Source organism: Apteryx mantelli, chromosome 2 (assembly GCF_036417845.1).
Source record: "Apteryx mantelli isolate bAptMan1 chromosome 2, bAptMan1.hap1, whole genome shotgun sequence".
Classification (NCBI taxonomy): domain Eukaryota; kingdom Metazoa; phylum Chordata; class Aves; order Apterygiformes; family Apterygidae; genus Apteryx; species Apteryx mantelli.
In genome coordinates this window covers 55,610,479-55,630,813 of record NC_089979.1, presented here as the reverse complement: position 1 = coordinate 55,630,813, position 20,335 = coordinate 55,610,479, and the positions used below count along the sequence as shown (strand labels likewise).

The 20,335-nt window shown below is 37.6% G+C and overlaps 1 protein-coding gene across 6 annotated transcripts in view; it reads right to left on the bottom strand.

The window, feature by feature from the left end:
* Positions 1 to 20,335, bottom strand: part of PTPRM (protein tyrosine phosphatase receptor type M) — a 504,474-nt gene that overhangs the window by 389,177 nt on the left and 94,962 nt on the right. For all 6 annotated transcript variants that reach the window (XM_067290684.1, XM_067290685.1, XM_067290688.1 and 3 more), the window contains exon 2: positions 1,086 to 1,208. In XM_067290684.1, coding sequence (XP_067146785.1) covers positions 1,086 to 1,208 — 123 coding nt within the window. The remainder of the gene's footprint in view (positions 1 to 1,085; positions 1,209 to 20,335) is intronic.

The following is a 20,335-nucleotide window of genomic DNA, read 5'->3' as shown; positions in this document are numbered from 1 at the left end:
AGTGGCCGATACCCCAGAGGGCTGTGCTGCCATTCAGAGAGACCTGGACAGGCTGGAGAGGTGAGTGGAGAGGAACCTCATGAAGTTCAACAAAGGCAAGTGCAGGGTCCTGCACCTAGGGAGGAATAACCCCAGGCACCAGGACAGGCTGGGGGTTGACCAGCTGGAAAGCAGCTCTGCCGAGAAGGACCTGGGAGTGCTGGTGGACACCAAGTTAAGCATGAGGCAGCAATGTGCCCTTGTGGCCAAGAAGGCCAATGGCATCCTGGGGTGCATCAGGAAGAGTGTTGCCAGCAGGTCGAGGGAGGTGATCCTCCCCTCTACTCAGCCCTGGTGAGGCCACATCTGGAGTGCTGTGTCCAGTTCTGGGCTCCCCAGTACAAGAGAGACATAGAGCTACTGGAGCAAGTCCAGCGGAGGGCTAGCTAAGATGATTAAGGGACTAGAGCATCTCTCAGATGAGGCAAGGCTGAGAGAGCTGGGACTCTTCAGCCTGGATAAAAGACTGAAGGGGGAGCCTACCAATGTGTATAAATATTTGAAGGGAGGGTGTCAAGAGGATGGGACCAGACTCTTTTCTGTGGTGCCCAGCGACAGGACGAGAGGCAACGAGCACAAACTGAACCACGGGAAGTTCCATCTGAACATGAGGAAAAACTTCTTCACTGTGAGGGTGACAGAGCACTGGCACAGGTTGCCCGGAGAGGTTGTGGAGTCTCCTTCTCTGGAGATATTCAAAAGCCGCCTGGACGCGATCCTGTGCAACGTGCTCTAGGTGACCCTGCTTGAGCAGGGGGGTTGGACTAGATGATTTCCAGAGGTCCCTTCCAACCTCAGCGATTCTGTGATTCTGTGATTCTGTGATTCCCAGTTTCTATTTTCTAACCTCTAAGATCTCAACACACTATAACAAAACCTTTACTTTGCAGAACATCCCTCACAAAAATCACTTTGAGGACCTGTGTACTACAATTAACAAAGAGATTTACACAAAGTAGCATTCTAATAATGATACCGCCAAGACACGTTGAATAAACACATAAGCTAATATCAAAGAGAAAGAAAGTGAAATAAAAGAAACCAACCGGATGGCATCCATTGATCTGAGGAGGGCTTTATCAGCGTGTTCACCTGATCCCAGTTAAGGTCATCATCATCTGACTGACTATAGCCACAGGAACTAAAAGGCTCATCGAAAGTACAGCATCCTGTAAAATAAATACACAGATGAAAATTAAACCAGGCATGCAGATTATAAATGATGAATCTACAATCCTAACAAATTCAATTTGTAATTTTAAAACATCTTTTAATACAAGTGATCATATATGATACATGTATTAATCATCAATTTCTGAGATGGCATAAAACATTGTGCCACAGAAAAGAAATCCTCAGAGGTAAAGGGGCAATTACAGACAAATTTTCTCATATGATACAATTATCAGGTATCAAAAGTAAGAAAACAGAATAAAAAGCAATCAAACCTCCAGAACATTGAAAGACTTGATGATTCACATTCTTCCAGAAAAAAAACAAACTGAGAATCAACTTTTTAGAAGAAAAAACAGAAGTGGAGGAACATCAGCTCCCACCCCCGCAGCTCGGTTTGCAAGCAAGGGAAGGCCTAGATACCCCCACGCCAGTGCAGCGCAGCGCAGCGCTGTGTGCTACAAACAGGTAGCGGCCGGGGGTGCCTGGGGGATTCAGGCCCAACGGTGCACATCTCAACATGGCTACCTACGCACAGCCTCAAATGCGCTGAAAGAAAATGGCATTTTTTTCCCTCTTTTTTTCCCATTCTCTTTAAGTTGTGTAGAAAAGAATTACCTGCTAGAAGAGTTAGATTAGCCCAGGGTGAGGCAGGGTAAAATCAAACACCGAGAATTTAGAACAATGAAGTCTAACATAATCCATAAGGAAACTGAGAAGCTTTGCTGCTTTCCTTTGGGATAGAATAAAACTTTTCTAGCTTTCTTATATTGTTCTCTCCTAACAGGAGATTAACATAGGGTTATAAAAATGTTTTTTCTGTGTTTTCTTCTGATGTTTGACATTTTACTCCAGTGAAAAATGATGTGCTTTCTATTCAGGAAAACGAGGGAAAACCTAGTCATGAAAACTTCAGCCCATATTAAAGTAAATTCTTCAGCTGTTCCAACAAAACTAAGCTTTGGAGCTATCCATCATCTTTGATATCTATTCATACACACAGCAAACAGTCTTGCCAAGCTTTATTAAAATAGGAAACAGACAAAATCTACATAACAAAATAACTTAAAAAAACTGAATTTTCCCTAGAACATTATAAATAGCATTACAAAATACCTTCTCAAGAAATTAGGAAAATATAAGACAAAGATTCATTATACCTTACAAGCTTCACCTAGCTAAAGCCCAGCCTTCCTAATAGCCATTCCTAGTTTATATTTAAGATCCATGACCTGTATTTTGCAAGCATATAATCATTAATGAAAATTCTTTTTGTAAGCAACCACTAAATAATTTTATTTTTCCCCTTACAATGCCATCATTTTATTTTATTTTTAATAAGCGTGCCATGTTTGCCCTATAGGCTTGGACACAGGTTATCCAACACTGTTCTCTGTTCTAAAATGCCTTTATATAGAAACTCATTAGCTCCAGGTATGTCAGGGAAATTAGCACTTCTGGATATGGCACCTTTCTACACACTTTTAAGTGCAGAAGTTTCAATTAGATATTCCACTGGGAACAGAAAACCCATTAAGGAACTTGCAGTTCTAAAATCTAGTATTTTACCTCAAAGGCAACAACAGATAGAAAATTATCTCCCTCCTAAAGTTAAACAAATTCAGAAATTAAAAATAGATTTGTTTAAAGTGCACCAAATGATATCTGTTACATTTCTAGGGGGAAGGCTTAGAATATTAGGCAGCCTTTTATATATTTGTTCTAATGCTTGACTAAATATTACCCAATGCAGTTAAAATCTTGCACAAGTTAAGTTTCAGGCACAAAAGTAAAACAGAACTTTCCACACTTTTTTTTTTTATTTAAATGCAGGTGAAGCAAAAGGTAGTTTTGCAAAGGTATTGCAAATGACACTAAGACGGAAACATAAATAGGAAGATATAAAGAGCACAACATAGTCTATCTTGGCAAAAAATATTTACATAGATTAAAAAATGGCATACATTAATGTTTACATATTAAACACTGGACTGATAAATTCATGGAATAGCTCAATACCTCATTACATTGTACCACTAGTGATAACAAGCCATAAGAAAGTTTAAGGTATTTTCTTGTTCAAATGCAGAATCAGAACCAAGTACTGTAAAATGTCCAATACTGGCAAAAAAACGAAGGGTCTGTGATTCCATATGGTATTAAAGACTTCTCCCCTTGTTCCTGGTTAGGAAGTTGTCAAGAAAATGGATAAATAGGACAACAGATGAGGGAAAGTTCTACGTGTCCAGACCATTGCTCTGTCAACACAGGACTGTTTTCTTCTTGTTTTTTCTCACATTTCTCATGTGAGTCTATGGCTAAGTTACCCTGTCAGGATACTTCCTTTGTTGATTTCATCTTTGCCACTTACATCCTTCAAGCATTTGCAAATTTACTGTCTTACTCAACTTCCTTGAAATGGGTGATCTCTACCTGCCACAGGAAGAGTTTAAAAGCAACTTTTGAACTCCTCACCCCATTCCTAAGCTACTTCCACCCACAACTAATAAACTGTAACAACAAGTTCAATTACTACAAGAAATCAAACTGCACAAGTCACCTGTGCAGAGAACTGATCAGCAGATACAAATTGCACAGGTATCAAAGTCATGTTTCTTCCATGGTCAACCATGAGGATAAGATGAGTATTAATGAAGGCAGTTGAACACATACAACTTTTTCTGAAACTGTTTTGTAGATTGAAATAGCATATATGGCATATGCATGAGCTGGAAGTATAGAGAAGTTTATAGACTGAATAAAAATGACAAGGGACATCTGAGTGGAACAACAACAGCTGAATTAGCCAAAGAATAATTATTGTAAACCAAGAATCATGAATAGTTCTGATGGCTCATATTTGTTCCCTGAAAATTCTGGCATTCACATTTGACTGTATTACAAAGATACTATAAAGCTTCTAAAGTTCTTTAGAAATGGGTCACAACAGTTGACAAAACCCTTCATTTGCATCTTCTCGTGCCCTCCTGCCTTCTGGAGTGCTCCACCTGTTTTCTGTTCACACTGTTCTTACTGTACAAGATCTCCAATTCACAAAAAGCCACATACGACATCAACAAGGGATGGCAACAATCTCAACTATTAGAGATCTTTAACGCCTCTCATTTTTTGCACAGTTTGGAAACACTAGTCACCACCAAAATAGGTGGTGGTTTATAATCAGCTAAAAGACTTAAGAAATTTTGCTCATTTTTACTATTTATTAGAATTTATTTTAACAACTAAAACACACATTGTTTATTTACTTAAGTCAGAGTTTCTGAATTTTCATAAAAACAATAAAGGTGTGCTAAGTTGATCTTCTTTAAATCATATTACTTTTGCTGATAATAGGAACAGTTGGAACATTTTTTTAAAGCTCTATAATCAACCAAAGCAAATTCCCTGCATGTTAAAATTTTATTAATCTGGACACCTGAACTGTATTTTAAAGAATGATTCTTTTAGGCTTAGTAAAACACTTAAAAATAAAACAGGAAATATGTATCCTGTTAAGATTCTTTGGCTTATTCTGCATTTTATAGATATTTTTGGAGTCCTAAGATAAATTGAATTGACAAATGCACAAGATGCAACACAGTCTATTGCAAACTATGGTTCTTTCAAATGCAATCATCCCTTTAACCATCACTGAATCTAGTTCAATATAGCTATGCCATTGTCCAAATGTAGTATTTCCTGAACGTTTCTATTTGCATTTGGTTAATTTAGCATAGATCTTGAAAATTTAACGATTTTCACCTGGGAAGTTAGCTAAGATGAAAACAACTAGTGAAAGTACATGGGATAAAGCATACTCAATATTTTTCCTAATGTGAATTGAGTTTTACTTAAAGAATTCTGTGTGTTATAGCATAACTAAGAATATCTGTTATTAAGTATTCTTCGAGAATTTGGGTTAAGTGACAAAAGCTAATGTAGGAAAAAAATTCAAAGTTATGCCTGACACTTTGCTTTATTCCTGTTGGGTTTACATACTGCAAAGATCTCAGATCAAAATGTAGTTTTTATCAAAAATATGCTGCCAAATTTACAAGTGTTGAAACTTGCAATGCTTGGGAGTATCAATGTTAGTATTGGCAATGAATTTATATATGCAAGCTAAGTGAGATACAAGGGCTCTGCATTGGGACAAAACACGCATTTTTACAGAAAAACCCTACGGTTTCTGATCTGCCACAACATCATACATTCTGTTGCAGAACGGTAACTCAAAATTTGAGTTTATTGAATGAAATATTGAATTGATATTCTTCTTTACCTCCTTCTAAAAAGATTTTAAATGCTGTTGCCTCTGAATTCTCAGTTACACTGGATGTGTGTTTATGTTGGCTAACTGTAACTACAGTGCAGCTGTCCTTTGAGACAGAAATAAAGGTTTCAATATCTGATCAGAAAGCTATCAGAAGGCTTTGGTAAGATAGGAAAAGAATAACCTCCTATAAGGCAATGGATCTTTTCTTTCCGTCTACAAAAAGGAGCCTCTGTCAAAACAAAGAAGATGCCATTACTCAACCAACCCTGTTCCCTCGTGTCCTAGCAAACATCAGTGCATCCAACACCAATGGACCAAGCACATTAGCTGAATAATACACCAAGGCAAATCATAAGTGAAAGAACTGAAAAGTGTGACAAAACACAATCATTAAGCTTCACTAGATTGTGAAGGAGTCAGCTTTCATCCCCGAGAGTTACTGTTGAGGACTCCCTCCTGGGGAAGATGAGACAGCACTACTGTGCTGCCTTATGTTTCCTTTCACATTTTTAAAGTTTAGATTTTTGGACAACCATCATACCTAGACACTCTCATAACAATTAAAAAAATGTTCTGAGAAACACAGCATTAGGTACAGTGGCTTGTGGGCACCTAAGCTGTTGAATCAGAGAATAAGCAATGCAACTGCTCATTCAGGGGCTGATAAGAAATCATGGGGTGGAAATTAAAGTGCCATTCTAAATTATAAACTGGCTAGCACAGAAATCAAAAGTAGGAATCAATGGACAATTTTTAGCATAAAAAATTGAAAGTGTTATCTCTAAACCGATATGACAGGTCTTATTTGCTGCATTATTTCTACTACAGATAGGTCGATGACAAAAATTGTCTAATACAAAAATCTTCACATCTGTGAAATCAATAAATGGTTGATCCAACAAAGCTTCAGTTGAACTAACATAGCTACATAAATAGACATCTTTAAGAGCGTACTGAAAAACAGGACATAATGACCTGCCTGGAATCTCCTTTGTATGTAGATTCTCAGCAAAAAAGCCTCCACCTGCCCTTTCAATGCTGGTATAGCATGACACATTAAACAGACTTTCCAGACAGGCTAGCTCAGGAATAGGTAGCAAAACATACTCTTACAGCCTCAAAAGTGTACAGAGAGCTGCCACATATCTGCAATGACATATACACATCAAGAATTCCTGTCCATGCTGTACAAGCGAGCTTTCAGCAGAGGACACAGTTTTTTTAAAAAAAGAACATTTTTATTTTCTCTCAAAATAAGCCAAGTTTTTAATTTATACTATAGGCAACTGTTCAGAACTGTAAAATAATACTGTAATCTAAATTACTGGTTGAAGAATCTGAATAACCATGTGCTGCATAAAGTCAACCCAATTTAAAATAGCATCTACGTTCATTTTGTTAAGTCTGCATATGTGTGGGGGTGAGGGAGAAGAGCAAGAGGAAATGGATTTAACAATTAAAGAACTTTACTGATTATGGGTGTGCTCAGGGTTTTGAAAAAAGTAGAGGAAGGAAGAATTATCTGGAAAAATCTCATAAGCCAGGGTGAAGATGATGAGGTAAAAGGATTTGGATGGGATTTTGCAGCTAAGAAAGGCCAGATATTAATTCTGGGCATAAGGGAGAATTTGACAGGTGGAAAATGATATAAAATTGTGCTAGGATAAGTGAAAAAGCTGGTATGAGGATGAGAGTTCAGAGGATTCTGAATCCAAGGACCAATTTTGACAGTATCATAGGTGATGACAGCACATAGAAAAAAATCAGTTTCAAATAAACTTTTAAAGTTGCTATTTATGAGACTTCAAAAGCTTACCACATGTTCATCAAACATTTACAACAGTTCTCTGTCCCTCCTCCACTTGCCTGACAGAAACTGAATTGACGCAAATATCTCCAAAAACATTTTGGCTTTGGTGACTAGCACTTTGTAGCAGAGTTGCATTTTCTGGAAGACAGAATTGTCAGGCCTAACTTTCCCAGGAAATCTGCCCAAATTTAGCCAATTCTATGTCTTCTGAAAAACAACCACCTAATATTGAGAATAATTCGAGACTGAGGCTCCTGAACTCTGCAGTGAAAAAGGAAAAAAGCCTTCAGACAAGGAACAACTCTCTCCCAAAGTTTGTCTTTAAACTCCTTTCAGATACCAAAACACAGAAACACACACCAACCACTAAGGATAAAAAGAAAATACTGAATAAAAGCTCATAATATAAATACTGTCCATCTCGTGCAAGCAAAAGATATCCATACTATTGTGTCCTTTGGATATCAATTAATATTTAAGAGGCCCATTGGAAAGAGGGTGTAAATTAACATTTCTCAAGCAAACTTATTTCTGGCACTTCTTAATGTCTGTGTGCTTGACTTTGCAATATTAGCAATAGTTTTTCTTAATGTATGGTGTGGTTTTATAACGGCAAGTGCACATGCACGCTTACGTATACAAACTATACACATGTTGCAGTTATCAATAATTGAACATTTCAATATTTCTTTTGATATGTATGTTCTAATCTGTTAACATATAGGATTGTTTAGAAATATAATTAGAAAACCCTATTTTGAAAGGTATTACTAAAACAAGTATGTTTGCAAAAGTCATTTGGGTTTTATGCTTTAGTTATAGGGAAGGCTATCATGATAGGTATTAAAATTACTAGCTGGTCTTCCAATAAAACACAAGTTAACACCACTAAAAGAGATATTCTTTGTACAAAAGTAATAATAGCTGCTATGGAGAAGGTATTTTTTAATTCCTTTTTATGAAGATTATATCTTTTTAAGCATTATTTTAATGCTTAAAAATTGAGTTCCTCATCAGGGACATCACTTTATAAGTGTAATAAGTATTACTATGACATAAATTCTTCGAAAAGAAGCCTTACAAGAAAAATCTCCATTGGACATAAAGTACATACTATGGAATGACTTTTCGAGAATGTCGTTGTCAAATAAACTCATCTCTATACAGCTTGGTTTGTATATATAACAGAAAACAAATGCTAAATAAAAAAACTCATTGAAAAACAGAGAAACAAATCACTCCAAAACTATACAAACTGAAACAATCTAAATGAATAATAAGGAAAAGAAATTCTGACCAAAGCATGATAATTTCTGCCAGAAATGACACACATTGCAGAAATCTACTGGCAATTGCCCTGATATAAAGTAAATAAATATCAAAGCAATCCATACTAAAATGAACCCTTTCTGGCTAAAGACTGAAACCATTAATATCCAAAAGGTACACTGTGCAAGTAGAAGTCTGATTTGTAACATATATTTAACCCACAGATGTACAGCTCATTAAAAAAAGATAAAATGGTGAATACCAGGTGCAAAAGGGAGATGGATGATGTACTGTGATGTTTTGGAATTGTCTCAACCTGCAGAAATTCTGGAAGGTGGCCAAAAACACTACAAAATGAATAAATATAAGATAGACATCCCATATGCTTTGTATACGTGACAACATTACACTTCAAAGTATAAAATCTCTTGTATAAACTGCCTCAAAATGTTTCAATAAAAAACCTTGACTACAAATAACAAACCAAGAACCTTTTTCATACACTTAAAATAGAATTAAAAATTCAAAAGACATTCTGGTAGTGGAAAAAGCCTTGCGAGAAAACCAAAAATACAACTGAACATCTTTTTTATATCACTTCTATTGTCAAATTCACTTATTTCTATTGCTACCTGTTACAAGTGTGCAAAACTCCATCTTTATTAAGTGTGCAAAAGTATTCAATCATCTTGGTTACCAAAGAGAGGAGATGCTAGGAAAAAAATGTCTGGGAGTGCTATTATTTCTCCGTTTACTTCAAATGGAGAACAGTAAGGACATGCTGGGAAGAAGTGAAACAGATGCACATATTCCAGTAACACACACAAAAGGTAACAATTAGATACACTCTTTTTTGACAAGTGAACATGCAGTACTTCTTAATGGATTTGAAATGACACCTCTATTTCGCAAAACTACAGTAAAACACATTACAGTATGTTTTCTGTAGTCCTTCTTAGTGGAGAGAAAAGAGAGAGGGTAATTTCAGTTTTGCCTCTGGACAACACATTAGCCAGCTGCAGCAGTCAGCAGCACTTCATCCTTCTGTCAGCAGAGGGACAAGACACAGACCATCGGTATCTCTCTCTTCCACTCAGCATCTATATGTGATTTCTTAGGCTTGATAACAGAAGCTGTCCCTACCAATTTCATTATTTTGTGGAATCTCTCTATCCCTTCCTCACTTGGTTTTGTTGCAATTTTACCTGCACTCCTCCTTTCAGTTCACTGAGTAGAGCTTTTGCCAGAACATGCCCGGGCATATGCAGCTAGAATTAAAAAGAAAATATCTAAACAAAATATGAAATTATTTGTTTCGTTTCTTTTTTTCTTGGTTTCATTTTCTCCTTGAGCTACCAAGGACTAATGGCAAAATCCTAAATTATTTCCTTAGGTAAAATGCTGTCCTGTTGTAAAGGGTAAACTCAAAATCCACTTACCATTAATCTCTCATTATGGTGCTTAGGGGGGACACAAGTGGTTGTACTGATCCACTGAAGAGAGGCAATTTCAACAAAAGTAAGGAAAAAAGCTTTTTGCCTTCAGCAGCTCCATATTAGTGTCACTTTGGCAATTAACTATCCTAAGAACTGGTTATCCCTTTTCCAGGTCACTTCACCTAAGCACCCCAAAAGCTCTGCATGTCATTCAATACAATGCCATAGAGCCATCATTAAAGGGTTTTTTCAGCTGAGAGGGCATTAGGAAACAACACAGAACCGTACAAGCAATACTGAAGAAAGAAATGTCTATACTGGAAAGTCTGAGATGAAATAAAATGCAACTCAGAGGGAAAGAAGTAACGGAGTGGGGATATCCAGCCTTTTTTTAATTTGTTTTTTTCCTTATCCTCCTCCTCCTCTCTCTCTCTCTCTCTCTCCAGCTAGGAGGAAGGGACTGAAATGCATGCCTCGCATCCAAAACCCATCATAACAAATGTCCTACTCTCTCCTCTCTAAGGTACTTCACCTTACTGAGAAACATACAGTCATCAAGACTGGGATTATGAGACCACAGCAGACAATTTCGCTAACATCAGTTCAGGCAGCAATGTATTAGACTTTCAGTTTGTCACAAGGACGAACCTTTGCATGCTACATCCACCCTACGCAAATGTTCTCGGCTGTGCAAATGTGTATCGGCTGTGCAACGGCAGTCTGCTACAAGACAGGCAAACCAGCTCCCCCGAGCCAACCCCGCCACCCATTCAGTGCACAAAGCCAGCAAGTTTCTGATCCCAGCGGACTCTGCATTGCACTAAGCTTCTATTTAATAATTTTGAAAAATGGCACTTTTTTTCTTATGGAATTACTGAAATCCAAAGTCTTCATTCTTAACTTGAAATTAATATAGTACGCAATTATCCCAAAATGCTTTTCCCCCAACCATCGGATGAAACACGTTATAATGGACGTGCTTAGATGAAGACAAGAAAAAGCAACACAGTAACCAACCACGGTTCCTCTGTCTATAGCTGAGTCAAGATCTATACACGTTTCCTCATGCAAAGCAGCTTTAAGCTGAATTTCATACTATGAGACTGTGAGAAAAAGGACTGTTGAAGCAATAGATTTATCACATGAATTTACAATTCAGATAGAGTTAAAAACAAAAAAAATGCTCTCACTAAAGCTCTCCCCCAAGCTTTACTCCATAAGTAAACCACTTTGTTTACTCCTTCCATTACAATGTTAGGTAAATGGACAGACATCATTGACAAACAATTCCCATGGAGTCACAGAATAGTCAAAAGATGGTATTTTAAATTACTATAACTACTATATAGCTGTATGATTACTATAACTATGTGTTAACAGCACAGTATACCAATTTATATTAGAATGAGAAGTGAATTAGAAGCCAAGTTCTGATTTTAAAGTTCAGTATCATCTCTTTCTAAAGTCAATATATATGATGGGGCAGAACAGTTCAAAGTTTTCATACAGGTAAAATTCAGCTGTGAGTCAATGGTCCCACAGCAAACTTTAAGACACCACCAATAGATTAGTAGTACGGTGTAAAATACCCTCAAAGTGAGCTCCAAGACTCATTTTTTTCCTCAGCTTCCACAATGTTTATTGAAGGTTAATATTGCCTATGAAGTTAACAGACAGTGGCGATAAAAACAACCTGTTCTCTCAAATTCAATCTTGATAGGCAAGTGATTAACTATCATTTCATTCGACTACCAGGACATACTGAGCTGAATAATTGTTCTAGTATTGTTTTTCTGCTGTTGTCAAAAACCACTGTAATATCCTATTTATCTATATATAAAGGCATTTCACTGAGAAACCTGACAGCATTCTCCTCATCTGCCAGTTGAGCTTTTAAAATGTATCTTCACCTTTAAACTCTTCAAGCTAAAAAACACAAGTGTACTTGAAGCTCAATCATCCTCCCTGGTGCTGCTCATTTTTAATGAGCCTCTTGGCTTTATGTCTGCCAGAAGACAGACTCCACAAAGCAATCTCAGCTGATGTGAAACCAATGCCTGATGCTTCTCCAAACTACTGTCTTTTTGAGCCTGAAATCTTCCTGCTAAACCCATATGGGACTGATGGGCCATTTCAGTCAAACCCGATTTCACTTATTTATCACAAGCTTCTACTTAGAAACTCTACCGTGGATTGCTTGTACACACAGTCTGTGTCGAACTTTGAACTTTAAAAAGGATTTAAGCAGTCAATCTCAATATCATTATAAATCCAACCGCATTACTTTCCTATTGATTGTGAGAAAATAAAAGTTTGAAGCTTGATTTCATGGGTAATCTTTCCATTTGCTTGATGAGTTCTGCAGTTGTTACAGACCACTCAGTGCATCCTGTTAGATAACAGCATATTAAGCTTGGATGAGAAATCCAGACTATTCACAGCACAATTCTAGTTTTAAGTAAAGAACAAAGGCTGTGTTAGCTTTGTTGGTCTCGGAAGCTTTTCAATTATGCTACAATTAACCCCCCCCCCCCCAAAACCCATTAAACATGTCTGCATAAAGGATTCTACAGTCTTAAAAATATTTCCATAAAATTAATACTGTTTAAGATGTATTTTATGTTTATTCTGCCTGACATATCAGAAATCCAGATTTGGACAGAATATATTGAAGATTATATTCTACTTCGTAAAAGGAGAGGACATAAATAGAAAAAAATGGACATGACATGTTGGTGTTCATTCCATTTGTTGTTATATCACTTTACAGATGGTATTTTTGCTTATGAATTTTAAGTGAAATAAACAGCCCATTTAATTAGATCATAAATAATGCTTTGAATTTTGATTTTGACACTTGAGAACAAATGCCAAAAATGAATTTTATACATAGAAAGAATTAAAAAAAAAAATGCAACCCTCTCCCCATCTGCTAATAGAGGAGCTATTGGCTCCCTCCCTGTTTTTTAAATCAGTAAGTTTTCTTCCATACTTGTCTTCATTTGATCTTGGGGCTCTCCTTCGAGGAGAAAGAATATTGCTCTTTTTGTTTTGCTTTTTAAAGTTACTGGGTATCTTTTTTTCCATGTGTGGCTATGGACTGCTGCAGAGCATCCCAACCCATTTTGTTGCATGATATATCTCTAGCTACTCAGTCAATAAGTCAAGAAAATACTCCTCTCTATTTAGGTACTGCTGACAGTACAACTCTTTATGTCTGGATGAGAAAGAGGACAGGACCTCCTGTCTGGAGGTTTTATCTGCACTGCTCAATGAATTAACCTGTAGGAGGTGCCACAGTGACGAAGCAGTCAAAAACCTCCAGCAGGCAACTTCATCACACGGGTAATTAGCTCACTACATCAATAACGCCTCCGGTCGTTAGCAGCGCCAAGCTTGAATCCCAGGTCTGCTTGTTAAATTCAGTCAGCACAACAGGCTTCCACTGTGCCACAGGTATAAATAACGTTCTATTTTTAAATGCAGTTAGCTGCTGCTTTTTTTTTTTTTCATTTTTAGTCATTATCTCTTGCAATAAATTATACTTTATTTCATTCATCACATCTATAACCTCCTGCCAGAAGGAGAAGAAATAATTAATTTTAGAAACCTCTGACATTTTCACAAGGTCTGATCAACCATAAAAAGAGACCCGTATTTGAGAGTCTTAAAAGCACTGCTACTGCACGCCAAGCTTATGTGACCCAAGGAGTGAACTCTTGAATCTCCCATGTAGCAGAGTAGAGCATTACCACTGCACTGTCTGGATAAAGTAATTATTTCCAATTCTTGCTCATAAGAGAATTAAGTCAATACTAAACTCGCTTAAATCTTGTAAAAGAATGCAAAGACAAATCGAGGCCATGCAAAGCTTTATGTTTTCTAACTTTGGAGAAACCGTTGCAGATTCTGGATGTGAGTGATTTTTGCACCCATGCCCTAATCAATCCAGACTCTCAGGCTGATCCAAACTATTTTTGCTTTCCACTAATTCCTACTCCACGCCTTACAAAAGGGATATTTTGTCCAGGTCATAACATTGGGATAAGCATCTCTGATCCTTTGTGAAAAGAATTCGATATTCACCTGGCATTTCCAGACGTAACTAAATAGGGGAGGTCTTGTCCTCCCAGTTCCCAAAGCTCCCTTCATAACGGGATAATCTAATAAAACTAAAGGTCATATGCCCACGTCTCCAAACAGTGTAGATTAGCACTGCACCACTGATTTATGACAGGTTATTTATACTAGCTCAGTTTTCTGTTTAAATACTTGAAAGTACCTATGTATTATTGTAGCATTTTATTAATATTATAATTTTATTATACATTCTATTTTTACAGTGTGTATACAAACATATACACATATAAAGTATCTTCATTAATTTACCTAATTACCTATGGAGAAAACAATAAACAGATGAGCTTGTGGAGCAGTTTTCTTCTTATTTAAATGTATCATATTTAAATGTTTAAAAATGTTAATAAAAGCTTAGTTTGGCCTTTATTTTTTGACATATAAAATAGTTCTAAAGAACTCAGTGGGTGCTACGAATTGAGCATCAAGTGTCAATGCAGTTTAAATACAGGGATATTTCAACAGAATGTGAGATACTCATAGATTACTCTGTCATCACCTGGTCTAACCCAGTGCACTGCACAGATGTCAGGACTTCACATAATTAATTCCTACCTGAACCACAGCATATCTTTTAGTGACACATGCAATCACGGATTTTAAAGATTTTAAATCACGGAGATGTCAGAGGTACTGAGTTAACTGCATTCTCTTCTTTCATAATCTATCTGAGCACTACTACCAAGGTCTTAACTCTCAGTTCTGTTCACAGGTGGAATTTCATATTTCTGCTCCTATCATGTCAGATCCTGGGTTGCAGTCCCCTGTCATATTCTCAGCCAGCCTGACCTCTTCCGATTCCGCAGTTCCTCTGCTCTCTTTGGAACTGAGAGTGATTGTCCACAACTAAAACAGCTTTGAAAAGCAAAATATTATTTGTTCAGAATAAAAGCATTCTAGAATAATAGTTTAACACAATAAATCAGTGCATCTTTCATGTTTTTTCCATAATGGTTACCCTTTCCAGGACTTGGAGGAATATTCTGGGTTTTTTTGTTTTTTTTTTTTTAATCTTTCTTCACAAAATGCTTCTCTGTCTCCACTGGTGCTGGACAGATCCTGATGATTAATCTACTCTTTATCACTTGAGCAGAAGCTCCTAATGGTTTACAGCCCTCCAAAGTATTTACTCCCATGAATTAGCAAAACAGCTGTCTCTTTTCAGCTTCAGGCTTGGAAGCATGTCATTCTCCTACAATCGTTTCCTGGTATTTATTTCAAGATTATATATCTATAGCTATTGTGTTCTTTTCCTGTTTGTCTTCCCCTCCAAAAAAAAGCTTTCCGACAGAACAGACTAGTCATTCCACAACTTCACCTCACACAGGTCACTTAGAGCATTTGTGAAATTACTACATCTCAGTATTTTTAGATACTTACTTAACAGGGCCACATGTACCAAAGGAAATGTTCGCTTCAACCCTAAGTTAGTCGAAAAATGAACTGCATCACCATTAAAAATTGCACCTCACTCTCAGACTAAATTTCTTTAGTGTCAGCTTCCAATTACTCAGGCTTAGTATACTTTTGCCTGCTACTCTGTGGGTCCTCTCAATTATTAAATAGAGTCAAATGTCTTAAATTTGATATACTAAATAGCATCAAGTGGCAGGTATAAGGAGTTTCAAAGACACATTTCCAAACTCTTGATGGTTCAGCATAATTCCTCTTCTGAGCTCCCTCAAGTTTGTCATCCTTCATGAGTTGTGGCTACCAAAGCTGGATGAATTATTCCAGTGACATTATAACAATGCCAGGCACTCCTCCTGTTTCAGATACTTCCAATAATACATTAGAAAACATGGCTGCCAAGCTTTTTCAGTGACTAATTTCTTAAAAGTGTTTCCTTAGGCTGGAGGCATGTCTTGGTTTCTGTGTCAAACAGATACAGTGCCTTCTCATGCTCCAGCCTTCCAGATCACTTAGTTCTCTCTCTAATCACTACTTACCATGGCACTAGCCCTGTTGTCATCTGCAAACTTTTATTGGTAGTGATTCTGTATTTATCTCTCATCACTAATAAACAGGTTAAACAATGTCAGGCCTAAAATTAATCCTCAGAGGACTGCCACATACTCTACAGTGATTACTGACTTCAATTATGCTATTGAGACCTATTAGCCAGTTTTGGTTTTTTTTAAACACACTTGATATATGCTCTGTTGACTCTACATCATTACAGTTACTAAATCAACATGTCACATGGCACCAAATCAAACATTTTACAAACGTTAAATGTCACATATCTTTGACAAGTCAAACTTGTCCTCTCAAGACATCATGTTAACTTGAAGAAAGATCTGTTTCCCATAACTTTGTGTTGACTGACGTTAATCAGTGAAGAATTAAAGGTATGTTAAATAATTGTCAGCCATTCTGCTATTTTGCATTGGATCAATGTCTGCTTGACAGGCTTATAATTACTTGGCCATCCCATTCATTATCATGAATGGTCATCCCATTTGTTAACCCCCTATCTTACCAATTTTGTATAATTCTTAACTTATTTTTTTATGCACATAGCTATCTATTTGTCCTTCTCCTCCTCCCTCTACATTCTCTCCATTTTTATAACCTCTTTTACCTCTTCTCTTAAGATGCTGTTTTGACCAGGGAAGACTGTAACTGATAAGGGTGTGGGTGGCCACCTCGAAGACCATTAGATCTTCCTATGAGACTCCCATAGGAGGCTTAGCTCTAGACTTGCACCACACCTGCTGGAAGCCAAGCTGGGAGGGTTCAGTCACAGGCACAAGAGGACACTTACCCCCAAGGGTCCCAGGGCACCGCCACAGGGGAGGGCTGAGCTGCACATGCACATGGCTTACGAGGTAGCCAGCAAGGCCAGCAGCTTCTCCCTCCCACCAGTGGGCAATTCACATTACCAGCCAGCATCAGCACTGTGCCATTACAGCCTGCAACATGGCCCTGGTGTGGGAACTGCATTTAAGCTGCATGCGAGATGTGTTTGGCTGTGTTCTTAACAAGGATAATACAAACAACTCTGTTAGTGCAGTTACTACTGTTCTGTGTACAAATATGACTCTTGCTTCCTCTGTCACTTCCAAGTTCATACTGCTTCTGGAAGTGGAACTAAGCTCCTATGAATTGTTGGAAATAAATATCTTATCCGGCTAAAAAACAACAAGCAGATTATTATACTTGTGTGGTTTTATGATGCTAGTTAGTGATGGCGCCAACACTAGTAAGAACAACAGCGCCAATTCCCAGCCCAAGAAGAGATCTAAATTCTGAAACAGGGAAGCTCTTTATCAGAGCTACCTTTGCTAAAAAAGAGCAATTAAACACAGAACAATAAATCAGATTTATTCAGATAGAACCTATCAGTCCAAAATGTTTCATGAAAATGACATATTTAGGCATGTGCTCAGAACAATGATAAAAAACAATCACCTGTAACACAAAATGTCCTCACTGCCAGTGAAGTCACTGCCCTCTCAAATACCTCTGCTAAGCTGGAATGAGACTACTGCCCATTTGAAAGTCTATTTACTTCTAGGGTCTTCCCCCCTCCCCCACTATTTATTTTATTCTCAGGGAGGAAAATATGCAATATAACTCACCTGAAATGTTTAACGTTATGCTGTGAAATGTGATATTTTATTTAGAAAGGCATTGATTTGCAAACAATGGGGCTACAGAAATAAAACCAAGTTTGACAAAAGTAAATAAGTGACTGAACAAACATTCATGGAAACAGGAAATTCTGTGCATGAGAATTTTTTGGAGAAAGATTTATAATAAGCTTTTGTTTTATAAAATTGGGACTAGTAGTTACAAGAGGAAAGGCCAGTTTCCATTGCATTTAATTTATTTTCCTTAAAAGATCATCTTATAGATGCAAAATTTAAACCATAGTTGACAAAAACACACCTCTGTCTTTCACAATTGGGAGAGTACTACAAATTAATGGACTGCCTTTCCAAAGAAAATTGTCTTATTTACAAGAAGTCAAGCTTCCCTTATTCCATACACAAGTTGCACTTGGCCATGTTTTCACAGCATTCTTAGGTAGTTTGTGCTTTCTCTTTTTACCTAACCTTTACCTAACCTCCTGTACTAAAAACTATAAATCCTTCCCTTTAAGGACCATCTCTCCGTAATCATCTTTGCTTATCTTTCACCACATTGCCAAAAGCCCCTAAATAGTATCATCTTAGGCTGCCTTTCACTGCCCCCCATCCTAATCAGTTGGCTAATTACTTACAGATATCTCAGTGTCATGCTAGAAGATGTTTTCTGAGCAAAGATAAGCATGTGGAAAGAGTCCCCTGCTTCGAGGGCATGGAAGGCAGCCTGAAGACAGCCACAGGATGACCAGGAGCAGTGGGCAGATAAAGCTAATTAGCGCTGCGTACGGGGAAGGAAGATGCAGTCGCAGCCACTGGCAACAGACAAATCTGACAGGCCACAAAAGCTGACGACGAGAAGATTTAGTGAAGAAGAGAAGTCAAGGGAAAGGCTGCAGTATGAGTAAGGTATATTCTAGTGGGATAGCAGGGAATGAGACTTTGGATTTCAAATGGGCTATACAAAGGAACATCAGCAGATGTTGTGGTAACTGATACAGGAGATGAGAAGGGCATATAAAAGGGTTTTCTGTGAAGGAAAGAAAAGAACAGATCCAATTTTAGAAATGTTAAAAAGGAATACATGGAAATACTTGCAGATGGTATGCATATATGAGGGAAAAGAAAGCATCAAAGATATACTCTTTTTAACAAGATTAATGAACAATCAAGGAGTGGAAAATGTGGAGACAAAAACACTTAGGAGGAGTAAATTGCAGCCCCCCAACTTATGTGACTCCTTAGCAAAATGATGGTGGGTTAAAGAGTATAGGAGATAATCCAGGAAAGATGAAAAGGACTGGATTAGGAACAGAACATCCTTCAGACTCTTCTGTGAAGAACAGACTTCGTGACAGGAGATAAGAGAAGGAACAGTTATATGTACAAAAGTTAAAAATAGTTTTCAAAACCAATGTTCTAAAACTATTAAGCTTATATCCTGTCATTACGTTTAGGGAGAGAAGAAATACAGTACAAGCCTTAAAACACATTTTGGGTGATTTAATAAAAATGCCACTATGCGGAAATATCTTAAAGATTTTTATGGATATTTTGAAAGCACTAAATAACTTTGAAAACTTCTGAAAAACATACAAGAGCATTTCACTGACAGGTAGTTATGATACTGCTAATTCAGTGTTCACTGAACAGCAGAACAAGTACAGCAAAGGCCCTTAATTGATACCAAGGCAAATCTGTGGGGATGGCATTTTACTATTAAGATGAAACAAAATTACGTTAATTCAAGTTTATGGAGCTAATATTACTACATCAAGGAAAACTGGAAATCCAATATCCACGACTTGTGGTTCTGCCCTTTTTTAATTAGAATGCTTTGCATTGTGCCTAAGTGCAAGAGGAGCTTCAGCGCTACATTACAGATTATGAACTCATTTGAAAACATAAATGCGACACTTCAGGAACATTTGCGTGCAGCACAGCTTTCCAGCAGAACCCCAAGGGGGACATTTTGCCCAGTAGTTTGCTCCATCGAATGCTTCTGGGGACAGATCCTCGGCTTGTTCAAGCCAAGTCACACAGCGCAGAGCGGCGCTGCTGAATTGCACTGTGACGGTTAGGCTGACAGGCGGCTGAGCAGCTGGCTCTGACCTCCAGGCTGATGCACTGGGTAGGACTGCAGTCGCCTTCCAGCAATTTAAAGAAGAAAGCCCGAGAGCGCTTAGATTTGTCCTATTTCATATCCCGTTAAAACCAGCAGTTGGCAACATTCTTGCAACATGTCAATCCATAAACTGCAGATTTGGGCTGTGGCCAGCACCCCATGTGCAGCTTCTCCTGCAGCATTACTATGAGCACTGCTGTTATTATGTTCTCTCCACAATTTGTACAGATCGTCCACAATTAGCAACGTGGTCCAGAAGCAAATACTCACCCTAAATCATTATGTGCCAAGGCCTGGGACCCAGCATTAGCGAGCCATGAGTTCTTTCACATGGCAATTTCTTGTGGAATAGCAGAACTCAGAAAAATGTGTTACCCTTTTCTCTAACCTACTGATGGAGATATCTGATTTGATGTCTAATTTTCAAGTATGTAAAAAAAATACTACTTGACTACCTGGTTAATTGGCCTTTCACCTTTT